General features: G+C 36.2%; 1 protein-coding gene across 1 annotated transcript in view; it reads left to right on the top strand.

The window, feature by feature from the left end:
* Window positions 1–15,904, top strand: part of LOC148650168 (uncharacterized) — a 33,546-nt gene extending 17,642 nt beyond the window's left edge. The window contains exons 16-34 of the mRNA XM_088603712.1: window positions 77–130; window positions 736–789; window positions 1,457–1,510; window positions 1,825–1,878; window positions 4,232–4,285; window positions 4,953–5,006; window positions 5,321–5,374; window positions 7,728–7,781; window positions 8,449–8,502; window positions 8,817–8,870; window positions 9,476–9,529; window positions 10,518–10,571; window positions 10,880–10,933; window positions 11,546–11,599; window positions 12,011–12,064; window positions 12,358–12,411; window positions 13,420–13,568; window positions 14,113–14,222; window positions 14,916–15,904. Coding sequence (XP_088459838.1) covers window positions 77–130; window positions 736–789; window positions 1,457–1,510; window positions 1,825–1,878; window positions 4,232–4,285; window positions 4,953–5,006; window positions 5,321–5,374; window positions 7,728–7,781; window positions 8,449–8,502; window positions 8,817–8,870; window positions 9,476–9,529; window positions 10,518–10,571; window positions 10,880–10,933; window positions 11,546–11,599; window positions 12,011–12,064; window positions 12,358–12,411; window positions 13,420–13,568; window positions 14,113–14,222; window positions 14,916–15,039 — 1,247 coding nt within the window. The 3' untranslated portion in view covers window positions 15,040–15,904. The remainder of the gene's footprint in view (window positions 1–76; window positions 131–735; window positions 790–1,456; window positions 1,511–1,824; window positions 1,879–4,231; window positions 4,286–4,952; window positions 5,007–5,320; window positions 5,375–7,727; window positions 7,782–8,448; window positions 8,503–8,816; window positions 8,871–9,475; window positions 9,530–10,517; window positions 10,572–10,879; window positions 10,934–11,545; window positions 11,600–12,010; window positions 12,065–12,357; window positions 12,412–13,419; window positions 13,569–14,112; window positions 14,223–14,915) is intronic.
* Window positions 15,905–16,367: the final 463 nt, after the last annotated feature.

Genomic DNA, 16,367 nt, shown 5'->3' with positions numbered 1-16,367 from the left:
TAGTAACAGACAGAGGTCATGAACCTTGCAATGAGAAAGATACAATAGAATTTACTTGTGTTTCTTCAATTTTTAGAGTCTCAGTTATCATCCAAGCTGAACAGAGCATCTTCCCAGCTCCAAACTCAAGGTCAGTGGTTTGATTTTGGATCAGGATAGATGATTTATTACAGACAGTACATGATAACTCATTCGGCTGGAGAGAGGTTTCTCATCCTTGACTTCTGCTCTTGGTTTATGAAGAGGTTGAAAAGTGAAATCACAACCTCTGGAAATGTACTGTTTTACCTGCACTTCCAAGATAAGCTGTGAAATCCTCATGTGACAGGCTGGCGTTTTTGCTATATTTTGACTGCAGGATTTAATAAAACAATACACTACTTTTATTGCAAGAGATTCTCAGGTCCAATTCAACAAAATCACATTTGAATGAATCACATGTTTTACTACTCAAAATGTTTTTTTTAAATCAGGCTACAGCATAAATCAACAAGCAAATGACATTATTGATCAAGTTACAGTATCTCCTTTGTGAAGTGAAAGTTAAATTGAAATTCCCTATGATTATTTTTAGTCTCAGATGGTTGTCCGGTTGAACGACACAATACAATTCCTAAATCATAAAGTTAGCTTTCTTCTTTAAACAAGTTTAGGCTAGTAATAGACATAATGTTTCTTTTCTTGTCTTGTACTGTACACCAGAGAACATGGAGACCCTGTTTTTGTGTTTTTTAGTGTCTCAGATATCATCCAACCTGAAGAATTTAACCTCCCAGCTCCAAGCCCAAGGTCAGTGCTTTGACTCTTGATCAGGATAAATGATACAGGATAGACAGTAAAACACATTCAGCTGGACAGGATCTTTGTATCATGGACATCTGTCCCTACTGCTTTAAAAGTGTCAAAAAGAGAATTATCAACCTCTAGGAATGTACAGTTTTACCAGCATTTCCAAGAAGTTTCCCATATGCTGTAAAATCCTCAGGTGAATGGCATTTGGAAGGCATACTGTACATAACTCATTTAAAAATTACATTGAAAGATCAAGGTTTGGAATTAATCTTAGACACAAGCATGTAAAGCACCTAAAATCACTGACATCTTTGCACAGTGTATTCTTTATTGGGTCCTCTGTGTTATTCTTTTGTGTGTTTTTTAAAAATGAACAGTATGTTTTATTTTAGTATGTGACTAATTTGCCTATAGCATCTGTGATTTAGGCTACAGATGAATTCAACACTAATGAACCATTTGTGTTGATGCCATCTCTTTGGCAGTTGTTGTTCTGTACAGTATGCTGAGAATGTATTCATATGAGCTGTACTGAGCTACCTAGCGTTGGTACATTACAAGATGTACTCAATGCAGAAACTAAAAACGCCATGATAACACCAGTGTTATAACCATGGCGGCAATAGTGTAAACATCATCAAATGGCTTCCTTGCATCATTTCAGATACTCAGATCTCCTCCGTGGTGACAAATTGGGATTCCCGTTTCCTAACACACGGTCAGTGATCTGCTTCCAGGTTCTTGGATGGACATTTGAAAAAATACTCTTTTAGCTTTATTCACCCAGACAGCTCAGAACACCCATTTCTGTCTCTCAGGATATTTAATTTTCAGAGTCTCGAATAGGAATAGTGCTCAGGTTGAGAACCTTGCAATCCAGTGCCATAATCATACAGTCAACTTTCTCTTTTATGTAAAATTTGGCTGACAAAGCAAATAGTATTTCTTTTCCTGTTTAGTAACAGACAGAGGTCATGAACCTTGCAATGAGAAAGATACAATAGAGTTTACTTGTGTTTCTTCAATTTTTAGAGTCTCAGTTATCATCCAAGCTGAACAGAGCATCTTCCCAGCTCCAAACTCAAGGTCAGTGGTTTGATTTTGGATCAGGATAGATGATTTATTACAGACAGTACATGATAACTCATTCGGCTGGAGAGAGGTTTCTCATCCTTGACTTCTGCTCTTGGTTTATGAAGAGGTTGAAAAGTGAAATCACAACCTCTGGAAATGTACTGTTTTACCTGCACTTCCAAGATAAGCTGTGAAATCCTCATGTGACAGGCTGGCGTTTTTGCTATATTTTGACTGCAGGATTTAATAAAACAATACACTACTTTTATTGCAAGAGATTCTCAGGTCCAATTCAACAAAATCACATTTGAATGAATCACATGTTTTACTACTCAAAATGTTTTTTTTAAATCAGGCTACAGCATAAATCAACAAGCAAATGACATTATTGATCAAGTTACAGTATCTCCTTTGTGAAGTGAAAGTTAAATTGAAATTCCCTATGATTATTTTTAGTCTCAGATGGTTGTCCGGTTGAACGACACAATACAATTCCTAAATCATAAAGTTAGCTTTCTTCTTTAAACAAGTTTAGGCTAGTAATAGACATAATGTTTCTTTTCTTGTCTTGTACTGTACACCAGAGAACATGGAGACCCTGTTTTTGTGTTTTTTAGTGTCTCAGATATCGTCCAACCTGAAGAATTTAACCTCCCAGCTCCAAGCCCAAGGTCAGTGCTTTGACTCTTGATCAGGATAAATGATACAGGATAGACAGTAAAACACATTCAGCTGGACAGGATCTTTGTATCATGGACATCTGTCCCTACTGCTTTAAAAGTGTCAAAAAGAGAATTATCAACCTCTAGGAATGTACAGTTTTACCAGCATTTCCAAGAAGTTTCCCATATGCTGTAAAATCCTCAGGTGAATGGCATTTGGAAGGCATACTGTACATAACTCATTTAAAAATTACATTGAAAGATCAAGGTTTGGAATTAATCTTAGACACAAGCATGTAAAGCACCTAAAATCAATGACATCTTTGCACAGTGTATTCTTTATTGGGTCCTCTGTGTTATTCTTTTGTGTGTTTTTTAAAAATGAACAGTATGTTTTATTGTAGTATGTGACTAATTTGCCTATAGCATCTGTGATTCAGGCTACAGATAAATTCAACACTAATGAACCATTTGTGTTGATGCCATCTCTTTGGCAGTTGTTGTTCTGTACAGTATGCTGAGAATGTATTCATATGAGCTGTACTGAGCTACCTAGCGTTGGTACATTACAAGATGTACTCAATGCAGAAACTAAAAACGCCATGATAACACCAGTGTTATAACCATGGCGGCAATAGTGTAAACATCATCAAATGGCTTCCTTGCATCATTTCAGATACTCAGATCTCCTCCGTGGTGACAAATTGGGATTCCCGTTTCCTAACGCACGGTCAGTGATCTGCTTCCAGGTTCTTGGATGGACATTTGAAAAAATACTCTTTTAGCTTTATTCACCCAGACAGCTCAGAACACCCATTTCTGTCTCTCAGTATATTTTATTTTCAGAGTCTTGAATAGGAATAGCGCTCAGGTTGAGAACCTTGCAATCCAGTGCCATAATCATACAGTCAACTTTCTCCTTTATGTAAAATTTGGCTGACAAAGCAAATAGTGTTTCTTTTCCTGTTTAGTAACAGACAGAGGTCATGAACCTTGCAATGAGAAAGATACAATAGAGTTTACTTGTGTTTCTTCAATTTTTAGAGTCTCAGTTATCATCCAAGCTGAACAGAGCATCTTCCCAGCTCCAAACTCAAGGTCAGTGGTTTGATTTTGGATCAGGATAGATGATTTATTACAGACAGTACATGATAACTCATTCGGCTGGAGAGAGGTTTCTCATCCTTGACTTCTGCTCTTGGTTTATGAAGAGGTTGAAAAGTGAAATCAGAACCTCTGGAAATGTACTGTTTTACCTGCACTTCCAAGATAAGCTGTGAAATCCTCATGTGACAGGCTGGCGTTTTTGCTATATTATGACTGCAGGATTTAATAAAACAATACACTACTTTTATTGCAAGAGATTCTCAGGTCCAATTCAACAAAATCACATTTGAATGAATCACATGTTTTACTACTCAAAATGTTTTTTTTAAATCAGGCTACAGCATAAATCAACAAGCAAATGACATTATTGATCAAGTTACAGTATCTCCTTTGTGAAGTGAAAGTTAAATTGAAATTCCCTATGATTATTTTTAGTCTCAGATGGTTGTCCGGTTGAACGACACAATACAATTCCTAAATCATAAAGTTAGCTTTCTTCTTTAAACAAGTTTAGGCTAGTAATAGACATAATGTTTCTTTTCTTGTCTTGTACTGTACACCAGAGAACATGGAGACCCTGTTTTTGTGTTTTTTAGTGTCTCAGATATCATCCAACCTGAAGAATTTAACCTCCCAGCTCCAAGCCCAAGGTCAGTGCTTTGACTCTTGATCAGGATAAATGATACAGGATAGACAGTAAAACACATTCAGCTGGACAGGATCTTTGTATCATGGACATCTGTCCCTACTGCTTTAAAAGTGTCAAAAAGAGAATTATCAACCTCTAGGAATGTACAGTTTTACCAGCATTTCCAAGAAGTTTCCCATATGCTGTAAAATCCTCAGGTGAATGGCATTTGGAAGGCATACTGTACATAACTCATTTAAAAATTACATTGAAAGATCAAGGTTTGGAATTAATCTTAGACACAAGCATGTAAAGCACCTAAAATCAATGACATCTTTGCACAGTGTATTCTTTATTGGGTCCTCTGTGTTATTCTTTTGTGTGTTTTTAAAAAATGAACAGTATGTTTTATTGTAGTATGTGACTAATTTGCCTATAGCATCTGTGATTCAGGCTACAGATAAATTCAACACTAATGAACCATTTGTGTTGATGCCATCTCTTTGGCAGTTGTTGTTCTGTACAGTATGCTGAGAATGTATTCATATGAGCTGTACTGAGCTACCTAGCGTTGGTACATTACAAGATGTACTCAATGCAGAAACTAAAAACGCCATGATAACACCAGTGTTATAACCATGGCGGCAATAGTGTAAACATCATCAAATGGCTTCCTTGCATCATTTCAGATACTCAGATCTCCTCCGTGGTGACAAATTGGGATTCCCGTTTCCTAACACACGGTCAGTGATCTGCTTCCAGGTTCTTGGATGGACATTTGAAAAAATACTCTTTTAGCTTTATTCACCCAGACAGCTCAGAACACCCATTTCTGTCTCTCAGTATATTTTATTTTCAGAGTCTTGAATAGGAATAGCGCTCAGGTTGAGAACCTTGCAATCCAGTGCCATAATCATACAGTCAACTTTCTCCTTTATGTAAAATTTGGCTGACAAAGCAAATAGTGTTTCTTTTCCTGTTTAGTAACAGACAGAGGTCATGAACCTTGCAATGAGAAAGATACAATAGAGTTTACTTGTGTTTCTTCAATTTTTAGAGTCTCAGTTATCATCCAAGCTGAACAGAGCATCTTCCCAGCTCCAAACTCAAGGTCAGTGGTTTGATTTTGGATCAGGATAGATGATTTATTACAGACAGTACATGATAACTCATTCGGCTGGAGAGAGGTTTCTCATCCTTGACTTCTGCTCTTGGTTTATGAAGAGGTTGAAAAGTGAAATCACAACCTCTGGAAATGTACTGTTTTACCTGCACTTCCAAGATAAGCTGTGAAATCCTCATGTGACAGGCTGGCGTTTTTGCTATATTTTGACTGCAGGATTTAATAAAACAATACACTACTTTTATTGCAAGAGATTCTCAGGTCCAATTCAACAAAATCACATTTGAATGAATCACATGTTTTACTACTCAAAATGTTTTTTTTAAATCAGGCTACAGCATAAATCAACAAGCAAATGACATTATTGATCAAGTTACAGTATCTCCTTTGTGAAGTGAAAGTTAAATTGAAATTCCCTATGATTATTTTTAGTCTCAGATGGTTGTCCGGTTGAACGACACAATACAATTCCTAAATCATAAAGTTAGCTTTCTTCTTTAAACAAGTTTAGGCTAGTAATAGACATAATGTTTCTTTTCTTGTCTTGTACTGTACACCAGAGAACATGGAGACCCTGTTTTTGTGTTTTTTAGTGTCTCAGATATCGTCCAACCTGAAGAATTTAACCTCCCAGCTCCAAGCCCAAGGTCAGTGCTTTGACTCTTGATCAGGATAAATGATACAGGATAGACAGTAAAACACATTCAGCTGGACAGGATCTTTGTATCATGGACATCTGTCCCTACTGCTTTAAAAGTGTCAAAAAGAGAATTATCAACCTCTAGGAATGTACAGTTTTACCAGCATTTCCAAGAAGTTTCCCATATGCTGTAAAATCCTCAGGTGAATGGCATTTGGAAGGCATACTGTACATAACTCATTTAAAAATTACATTGAAAGATCAAGGTTTGGAATTAATCTTAGACACAAGCATGTAAAGCACCTAAAATCAATGACATCTTTGCACAGTGTATTCTTTATTGGGTCCTCTGTGTTATTCTTTTGTGTGTTTTTTAAAAATGAACAGTATGTTTTATTGTAGTATGTGACTAATTTGCCTATAGCATCTGTGATTCAGGCTACAGATAAATTCAACACTAATGAACCATTTGTGTTGATGCCATCTCTTTGGCAGTTGTTGTTCTGTACAGTATGCTGAGAATGTATTCATATGAGCTGTACTGAGCTACCTAGCGTTGGTACATTACAAGATGTACTCAATGCAGAAACTAAAAACGCCATGATAACACCAGTGTTATAACCATGGCGGCAATAGTGTAAACATCATCAAATGGCTTCCTTGCATCATTTCAGATACTCAGATCTCCTCCGTGGTGACAAATTGGGATTCCCGTTTCCTAACGCACGGTCAGTGATCTGCTTCCAGGTTCTTGGATGGACATTTGAAAAAATACTCTTTTAGCTTTATTCACCCAGACAGCTCAGAACACCCATTTCTGTCTCTCAGTATATTTTATTTTCAGAGTCTTGAATAGGAATAGCGCTCAGGTTGAGAACCTTGCAATCCAGTGCCATAATCATACAGTCAACTTTCTCCTTTATGTAAAATTTGGCTGACAAAGCAAATAGTGTTTCTTTTCCTGTTTAGTAACAGACAGAGGTCATGAACCTTGCAATGAGAAAGATACAATAGAGTTTACTTGTGTTTCTTCAATTTTTAGAGTCTCAGTTATCATCCAAGCTGAACAGAGCATCTTCCCAGCTCCAAACTCAAGGTCAGTGGTTTGATTTTGGATCAGGATAGATGATTTATTACAGACAGTACATGATAACTCATTCGGCTGGAGAGAGGTTTCTCATCCTTGACTTCTGCTCTTGGTTTATGAAGAGGTTGAAAAGTGAAATCAGAACCTCTGGAAATGTACTGTTTTACCTGCACTTCCAAGATAAGCTGTGAAATCCTCATGTGACAGGCTGGCGTTTTTGCTATATTATGACTGCAGGATTTAATAAAACAATACACTACTTTTATTGCAAGAGATTCTCAGGTCCAATTCAACAAAATCACATTTGAATGAATCACATGTTTTACTACTCAAAATGTTTTTTTTAAATCAGGCTACAGCATAAATCAACAAGCAAATGACATTATTGATCAAGTTACAGTATCTCCTTTGTGAAGTGAAAGTTAAATTGAAATTCCCTATGATTATTTTTAGTCTCAGATGGTTGTCCGGTTGAACGACACAATACAATTCCTAAATCATAAAGTTAGCTTTCTTCTTTAAACAAGTTTAGGCTAGTAATAGACATAATGTTTCTTTTCTTGTCTTGTACTGTACACCAGAGAACATGGAGACCCTGTTTTTGTGTTTTTTAGTGTCTCAGATATCATCCAACCTGAAGAATTTAACCTCCCAGCTCCAAGCCCAAGGTCAGTGCTTTGACTCTTGATCAGGATAAATGATACAGGATAGACAGTAAAACACATTCAGCTGGACAGGATCTTTGTATCATGGACATCTGTCCCTACTGCTTTAAAAGTGTCAAAAAGAGAATTATCAACCTCTAGGAATGTACAGTTTTACCAGCATTTCCAAGAAGTTTCCCATATGCTGTAAAATCCTCAGGTGAATGGCATTTGGAAGGCATACTGTACATAACTCATTTAAAAATTACATTGAAAGATCAAGGTTTGGAATTAATCTTAGACACAAGCATGTAAAGCACCTAAAATCAATGACATCTTTGCACAGTGTATTCTTTATTGGGTCCTCTGTGTTATTCTTTTGTGTGTTTTTAAAAAATGAACAGTATGTTTTATTGTAGTATGTGACTAATTTGCCTATAGCATCTGTGATTCAGGCTACAGATAAATTCAACACTAATGAACCATTTGTGTTGATGCCATCTCTTTGGCAGTTGTTGTTCTGTACAGTATGCTGAGAATGTATTCATATGAGCTGTACTGAGCTACCTAGCGTTGGTACATTACAAGATGTACTCAATGCAGAAACTAAAAACGCCATGATAACACCAGTGTTATAACCATGGCGGCAATAGTGTAAACATCATCAAATGGCTTCCTTGCATCATTTCAGATACTCAGATCTCCTCCGTGGTGACAAATTGGGATTCCCGTTTCCTAACACACGGTCAGTGATCTGCTTCCAGGTTCTTGGATGGACATTTGAAAAAATACTCTTTTAGCTTTATTCACCCAGACAGCTCAGAACACCCATTTCTGTCTCTCAGTATATTTTATTTTCAGAGTCTTGAATAGGAATAGCGCTCAGGTTGAGAACCTTGCAATCCAGTGCCATAATCATACAGTCAACTTTCTCCTTTATGTAAAATTTGGCTGACAAAGCAAATAGTGTTTCTTTTCCTGTTTAGTAACAGACAGAGGTCATGAACCTTGCAATGAGAAAGATACAATAGAGTTTACTTGTGTTTCTTCAATTTTTAGAGTCTCAGTTATCATCCAAGCTGAACAGAGCATCTTCCCAGCTCCAAACTCAAGGTCAGTGGTTTGATTTTGGATCAGGATAGATGATTTATTACAGACAGTACATGATAACTCATTCGGCTGGAGAGAGGTTTCTCATCCTTGACTTCTGCTCTTGGTTTATGAAGAGGTTGAAAAGTGAAATCACAACCTCTGGAAATGTACTGTTTTACCTGCACTTCCAAGATAAGCTGTGAAATCCTCATGTGACAGGCTGGCGTTTTTGCTATATTTTGACTGCAGGATTTAATAAAACAATACACTACTTTTATTGCAAGAGATTCTCAGGTCCAATTCAACAAAATCACATTTGAATGAATCACATGTTTTACTACTCAAAATGTTTTTTTTAAATCAGGCTACAGCATAAATCAACAAGCAAATGACATTATTGATCAAGTTACAGTATCTCCTTTGTGAAGTGAAAGTTAAATTGAAATTCCCTATGATTATTTTTAGTCTCAGATGGTTGTCCGGTTGAACGACACAATACAATTCCTAAATCATAAAGTTAGCTTTCTTCTTTAAACAAGTTTAGGCTAGTAATAGACATAATGTTTCTTTTCTTGTCTTGTACTGTACACCAGAGAACATGGAGACCCTGTTTTTGTGTTTTTTAGTGTCTCAGATATCATCCAACCTGAAGAATTTAACCTCCCAGCTCCAAGCCCAAGGTCAGTGCTTTGACTCTTGATCAGGATAAATGATACAGGATAGACAGTAAAACACATTCAGCTGGACAGGATCTTTGTATCATGGACATCTGTCCCTACTGCTTTAAAAGTGTCAAAAAGAGAATTATCAACCTCTAGGAATGTACAGTTTTACCAGCATTTCCAAGAAGTTTCCCATATGCTGTAAAATCCTCAGGTGAATGGCATTTGGAAGGCATACTGTACATAACTCATTTAAAAATTACATTGAAAGATCAAGGTTTGGAATTAATCTTAGACACAAGCATGTAAAGCACCTAAAATCAATGACATCTTTGCACAGTGTATTCTTTATTGGGTCCTCTGTGTTATTCTTTTGTGTGTTTTTTAAAAATGAACAGTTTGTTTTATTGTAGTATGTGACTAATTTGCCTATAGCATCTGTGATTCAGGCTACAGATGAATTCAACACTAATGAACCATTTGTGTTGATGCCATCTCTTTGGCAGTTGTTGTTCTGTATAGTATGCTGAGAATGTATTCATATGAGCTGTACTGAGCTACCTAGCGTTGGCACATTACAAGATGTACTCAATGCAGAAACTAAAAACGCCATGATAACACCAGTGTTATAACCATGGCAGCAATACTGTAAACATCACCAAATGGCTGTCCTTGCGTCATTTCAGATACTCAGATCTCCTCTGCAGTGACAAATTTGGATTTAACACTGTGTGTTAAATTTTCTAATGTGGTTAGTTAAAAAAACGCATAGTGCATCTAATTGGACTATACATAATGACTAATGACCCATTCTCAACAGTGCTATCTCTATGGGGATTATAGTCAAAACATACTCATATGCATTCTACTGATCTACAGTACCTAGTATTGGCACATTGCATGAGGCACCCAAAGCATTAATTATAAAATACCATGGTCATACCGGTGTATATCCCTTGTGGAAATGCTATAAACATCATCAAATGGCTTCCTTGCATCATTTCAGATACTCAGATCTCCTCCGTGGTGACAAATTGGGATTCCCGTTTCCTAACACACGGTCAGTGATCTGCTTCCCGGTTCTTGGATGGACATTTGAAAAAAAAACGATTTTAGCTTTATTCACCCAGACAGCACAGAACACCCATTTCTGTCTCTAAGTATATTTTATTTTCAGAGTCTCGAATAGCACTCAGGTTGAAAACCTTGCAATCCAGTGCCAAAATCATACAGTTAACTTTCTCCTTTATGTAAAATTTGGCTGACAAAGCAAATACTCTTTCTTTTATGTTTTGTAAATAACAGAGTTCAAGAACCTTGCAATGAGAAAGATACAATAGAGTTTACTTGTGTTTCTTCAATTTTTAGAGTCTCAGATATCATCCAAGCTGAACAGAGCATCTTCCCAGCTCCAAACTCAAGGTCAGTGGTTTGATTATGAATCAGGAAAGACGATATATTACAGACAGTACATTATTTGGCTGGCCAGAGGCTTCTTATCCTTGACTTCTGCTCTTGCTGTTTTAAAGAGATTGAAAAGTGAAATCACAACCTCTGGAAATGTACTTTTTTACCTGCACTTTCAAGATAAGCTGTGAAATCCTCATGTGACAGGCTAGTACAGTATTTTTTGCTATATGTTAACATGCAGGATTTGATAAAACAATGCACTGCTTTCTTTTTGCAAGAAATTGGCAGGTCAAATTCAACTGAAACTCATTGGAATGAATCACGTTTTTTATTGCTCAATATGATTTACAGAAAAATAAGCCTACAGCTTAAACCAAGAAATCGACCAATAATGTTCAAGATGCGGTATCTGCTATGTGAAGTGAAAGTCAAATATGCAGTAAACACCCTATTAGTATTTTCAGAGTCGTAGATGGTGTTCACTTTGAACACCTTACAGTGCAATGGCAAAATCATAAAGTCAGCTTTCTTCTTTAAACAAGGCTAGCAATGGAAATACTGCTTCTTTTCTTGCCTTGGACTGTGCACTAGATAACATGGATGTGCTGCTTGTTTGTTTTTTAGTGTCTCAGATGTCATCCAACCTGAAGAAATTTGATTCCCAGCTCCAAGCCCAAGGTCAGTGCTTTGAATCCTGATCAGGATAAATGATACAGTACAGACAGTAAAAAACACTCAGCTGGACAGAATCTTTGTATCATGGACATCTGCCCTTACTGTTTTAAACTGGTCAAAAAGAGGCTGCTCAGCTTCTAGGAATGTACAGTTTTACCTGCAATTCCAAGAAGTTTTCAATATGCTGTAAAATCCTCATGTGACAGGTAACCCATTGTGTTAAGTCATTTTGTAACTCATTTAAAACTTAAATTGAAAGGTCAAGGTTTGGAATTCATCTTAAACACAAGCATGTGGTACATTGCAGAATGTACCCAAGGTAAAAGGTAAAAGGTAAAACATCGGAATACTAGTGTATAACCATTGTGACAATGCTGCAAACATCACCAAAGTGCTCTCCTTGCATCATTTCAGATACTCAGATCTCCTCTGCTTTGACAAATTGGGATTCTCGTTTCCTAACACACGGTCAGTGTTCTGTTTCCATGTTCTTGGACTTCAAGGTTGAAAAAACACTCTTTTCGCTTTATTCATCCAAGCTGCTCAGAATATCCATTTCTGTCTTTCCTGTAATTTTATTTTCAGTCTCGAATAGTGCTCAGGTTGACCACCTTTACCTTTACAATCCAGTTCCAATAAAGTCAACTTTCTTCTTTATATAAAATTTGTCTGACAGTGCAAATACTATCTCTTTTATTGTTTTGATCATGGACCCTGTAAAGAGAAAAATAAGAATTTTCTTGTGTTTTGTTTTTTTTTAGAGTCTCAGGTGTCATCCAGCTTGAACAGTTTGTCTTCCCAGCTCCAAGCCCAAGGTCAGTGTTTTCAATCTTGATCAGGATAAAAGTTTAAAATGCATTCAGCTGGACAGAATCTTCTTACCATAGACACCTACCTTGCCATTTTAAACTGATCAAAATGAGAATTCTCAGCCTCTAGGTACTGTACAGTATGTACTGTTTTACCTGTGTCTCCAGAAGTGTTCAAGTTGCTGTAAAATCCTTAGGTGAATGGCTTGTGTAAGGGTTTTTTCTTATATTCCTGACAGGTAAAAGAAAATCTCTGGTTAAATCATGAAAAAGTAATTTATTATTGTTGTTAATTTATATATTCTGTATTTCCAGTGTGGAACATTTTACACAACAATGAAGAAAAATTTAAAAACCAAAATAGGACACTATAAACTGTCAAGCCAGTCACGAAAACAATAATGCAGTAATAATGCAAATTACTTTTGCTGGTTTGTGTCATGTCAGCCAATGCTGGAGACAAGAGCTTGTATAGTTTGCCAGGGAGAAAGGGAGAAATAATCCATTGATGATTAGAAAGCCACTGATCTGGGTGAGTGTAACAGCTGCACTGCAACCTATCCCAGAAGCACAAGGAAGGATTGAGAGCACATGATGTCTCCCACCCTGCACAGGGTGATCAGCACATAAAACCCCACATGTTTTGGAAAGACCATGCCATTTTGCTGCAGCCAGAAATGAGAGTCAAATAATTAATCAATTATAGTAACAACATGCTGAAGATATATTTTTCCTATGAAGTCTTACTGAAGTTGTCCATCTAATGTGAAATGACAGCTGAAATCCCAATTATTTGGCTTCTCACTTTTCATCATTACTGCCACCATGGTTCTTTAATTCTTTTGTTTCCCTTGCTTTTCTCTTTCATGTGGAGTCATTCTTGGGAAAAAAACAAACCTAATGAAGATTACTTACTTTAATGAAGAAGGCATAAACTACATTTTACTGTGAATTTTCAATGTCAATAAGAACAAACCTCACTTCTTTTCTTTGAATTTTCACCTTTAATTGTAGGTTGTACAAAAGTGTGCCCCTGTGACTGGATCCTGTTCAGTGGAAGTTGTTACTATTTTTCAAAAGAATCAAGAGACTGGCATAGAGCCCAACAGTACTGTGTCAACCAGGCCTCTAGCCTTGCCATTATCAACAATGTAGACGAGCTGGTGAGACTGAGATCCAGGGTGCAAGGGAATTTACTGTAAATCTCCATTTCTTTTTAAATGAGAGCATCTTAGCTCTAGCTAAGCAAAATGTGAGAGAGTGTTGGGGAGAACCTGTGATTTTTTCAAATAGATACTATGGGAGTTTGCTTGGAAAAATAAATAACCATTTTATTTATTATTATTTCAGATGTTTTAGACAAAAGCTTTAATAGCATATATTGTGTTAATATACAGTAGAATATTGTTTAGAGAAAAGGATGTACAAAACTCATTTTCCAAAAAGTCTATGGCCATTTCTGGAAAACAACATGACACAAAATATAAACTATTAGAAATTGTGAGAAAATCCAAATTCTCAGTCAAGAACATAACAAGAATCATCAAGATTTTGAATACTTCTCCCACATCTTCATTTAATGTTTGATTGTAACTCCTCGTCAAAATAAATAGAGGTACAGTTTTAATTTCTACAAATACAGTATTCAGTATCGTGAATGACCTGAGATTGAGTTAATTTTTCAGTTCTTTCATCATTGTTCCCCAGAAAATTCTGAGCAGCAAAATCTCTTCTGGCTACTGGGTGGGGCTGAATGACCTTGACTCTGAAGGGAGATGGAAATGGGTGGATAGAACACCAGTGGACATGAGTGACAAGTAAGTACAGACATTGCCTTTTCTGTCACAGTCTTGTGAAATTAACAGACCCCCTTCGTCAACAAATAAGGAACCCCTATCTGAGTAACTTTCACCTCTGGTCCTGCAGAATTTCATAATTTCTTCTGGATACTTCCCACAGTTTTCTGTCATTTTTAATTTTAAATGTTGATAAATTTGATATAAAAACGTTTGATTAATTTTATTGAAACATTTTCTGTCAACTGTTTCTGTTGTCCAAACTTTGGCAACAACAACTAGTATGGACATGGTTTCAGAACATTATTAAAATTAACACTTGGACAATCCATACTGCGAGATTTACAAGATGTCTTACTCTTTTCACTACCTGGGTAAATGAGGAGCTGTCCATTATAGTCTAGACTACTGACAATTTAGTCTCATTGGACCAATCTGTAGGCATTATCAACTGAAAGAGTAATTGTGAACTGGCTTTTCTGGGATTGGGGTATGATTGATTACAAGATCTATTGAAATATTGCTAGTGTAAGTGCTGTATAATGAACTAAGTAAACTACAGGTAATCCTAACTTTAATCCTGAAACTGAAAAGTCTCGTGGCAAATCTTGTACAGATTATAAACATTTGAGTGTTCGCAGGCAAAAGTGAAATTCTTACAGATAAAAGGGCAAAACTCCATTAAACAAGTTTTTTTTTCTTTCTGGAATATAGGTACTGGAATGCTGGGGAGCCCAACAATGTTGGAGAGGAAGACTGTGGCGAGCTGACAGACAGGAAAATAAATGATAGGATGTGCATATCAGCCATTCCCTGGATCTGTGAGAAGAGCATCTAAACATCCCAGCTGTTCTGGCTTCTTCTGCAATGACTCTGCAATGTCCCTGGATTCAGATTTAGGAAAAAAAACATTTAGATGTTTAATGAAAATCTACCATATCGGTCTAATGGTTATGTTTCACCAGGACTGGGGTCCAAGGTGGTGAGTGTGAAATTGTGTTAAGCATTTTCACCTTTAACTCTTGGGTTATTTTTATTACTTCTTGCTGAAGCAGAAACTTCAGACTTAAAACAACTGGTGTAATAATGAGAAATGACTAATTTAAAGCAAATCAAAACTTATTACATTATATTTAGCTATATAAATATATTCTATTTACTGTATAGTCATTCATTAATATGATACATTTGATTCAGAAAATTATGTTCAGCCAAAATTTCTCTTCAGTTACATAATTCCATATTAATATTTTATATTAAGTGGATTTAGAAAGGTACTACAACAGCTAAAAGGAAACTAATGTTTACACTAACATCTAACACACCACAGGTGACACCTATCCATCGTCTTTGGTCAGTGAATCACACAGCCGAATCACAACACAGCAAAGCGCAGCTAGTTTAACACTGCAATCATTCTGACATGCATTCTGTGTGGCTTCATCTGTACCCAGAACTCACTTCTATCTCTTGCTTGCTGTTCTCTATTTGAGATGTTTACCTACTTCTTGATTTATTTAGCAATTTAAATGTGCATTACATTAATTGACAATTTCCTAGGCATTCTTAAAATCTTTCGGTATGTAAAATAAATAGTTTTTAATTCTGATTTTAAACACATGCATTTACTAAATGATATTATCAAATATTTTTATAGCACATGAAAAATTTCCATCAATAAAATGCAAGATCTGACTCTTAAAGAGTGCTTCTCAAGTTTGTTCAGTCTCTGAAATTAGTACAGTATATTTTTGCAAGAGCAAATTGTTTCCATCTGAAAAATGACCTGTTATTTCCTGCACTACATGCATAACACACTGATAGGATCTTACCTCTTCCTCTTTTCTGATTTCTTTAAAACAAATAGAATGAATAGGCTGCACTCACAGGGACAGGTCTTCATGGCACATGTTAAAATTAGGAAAGGAGAATAATGTTTTCATCCTATTTTTATACATATTTTCTATGTGATCTGGATTAAATAAGGAATTACAAATAAATAAAAATACACTGAAAACCTGTTCTGCAAGCACTGTTTCCCATTGTGAGTCTCTGTGACTCTAGAGCAAGTAACATAGTAAAAGGACCACCATCTGCAATTTTTGCATGGCTGGACACTTTAAACAGTCCATGAATAAAATAGTGCAGAAATTGTTATTTACTGGA

The sequence above is a fragment of the Lepisosteus platostomus genome, chromosome 13, assembly GCF_059453375.1.
Source record: "Lepisosteus platostomus isolate fLepPlt1 chromosome 13, fLepPlt1.hap1, whole genome shotgun sequence".
Classification (NCBI taxonomy): Eukaryota; Metazoa; Chordata; class Actinopteri; order Semionotiformes; family Lepisosteidae; genus Lepisosteus; species Lepisosteus platostomus.
Note: the sequence above shows the minus strand (reverse complement) of the source record. Positions and strands in the feature narration are given on the sequence as shown.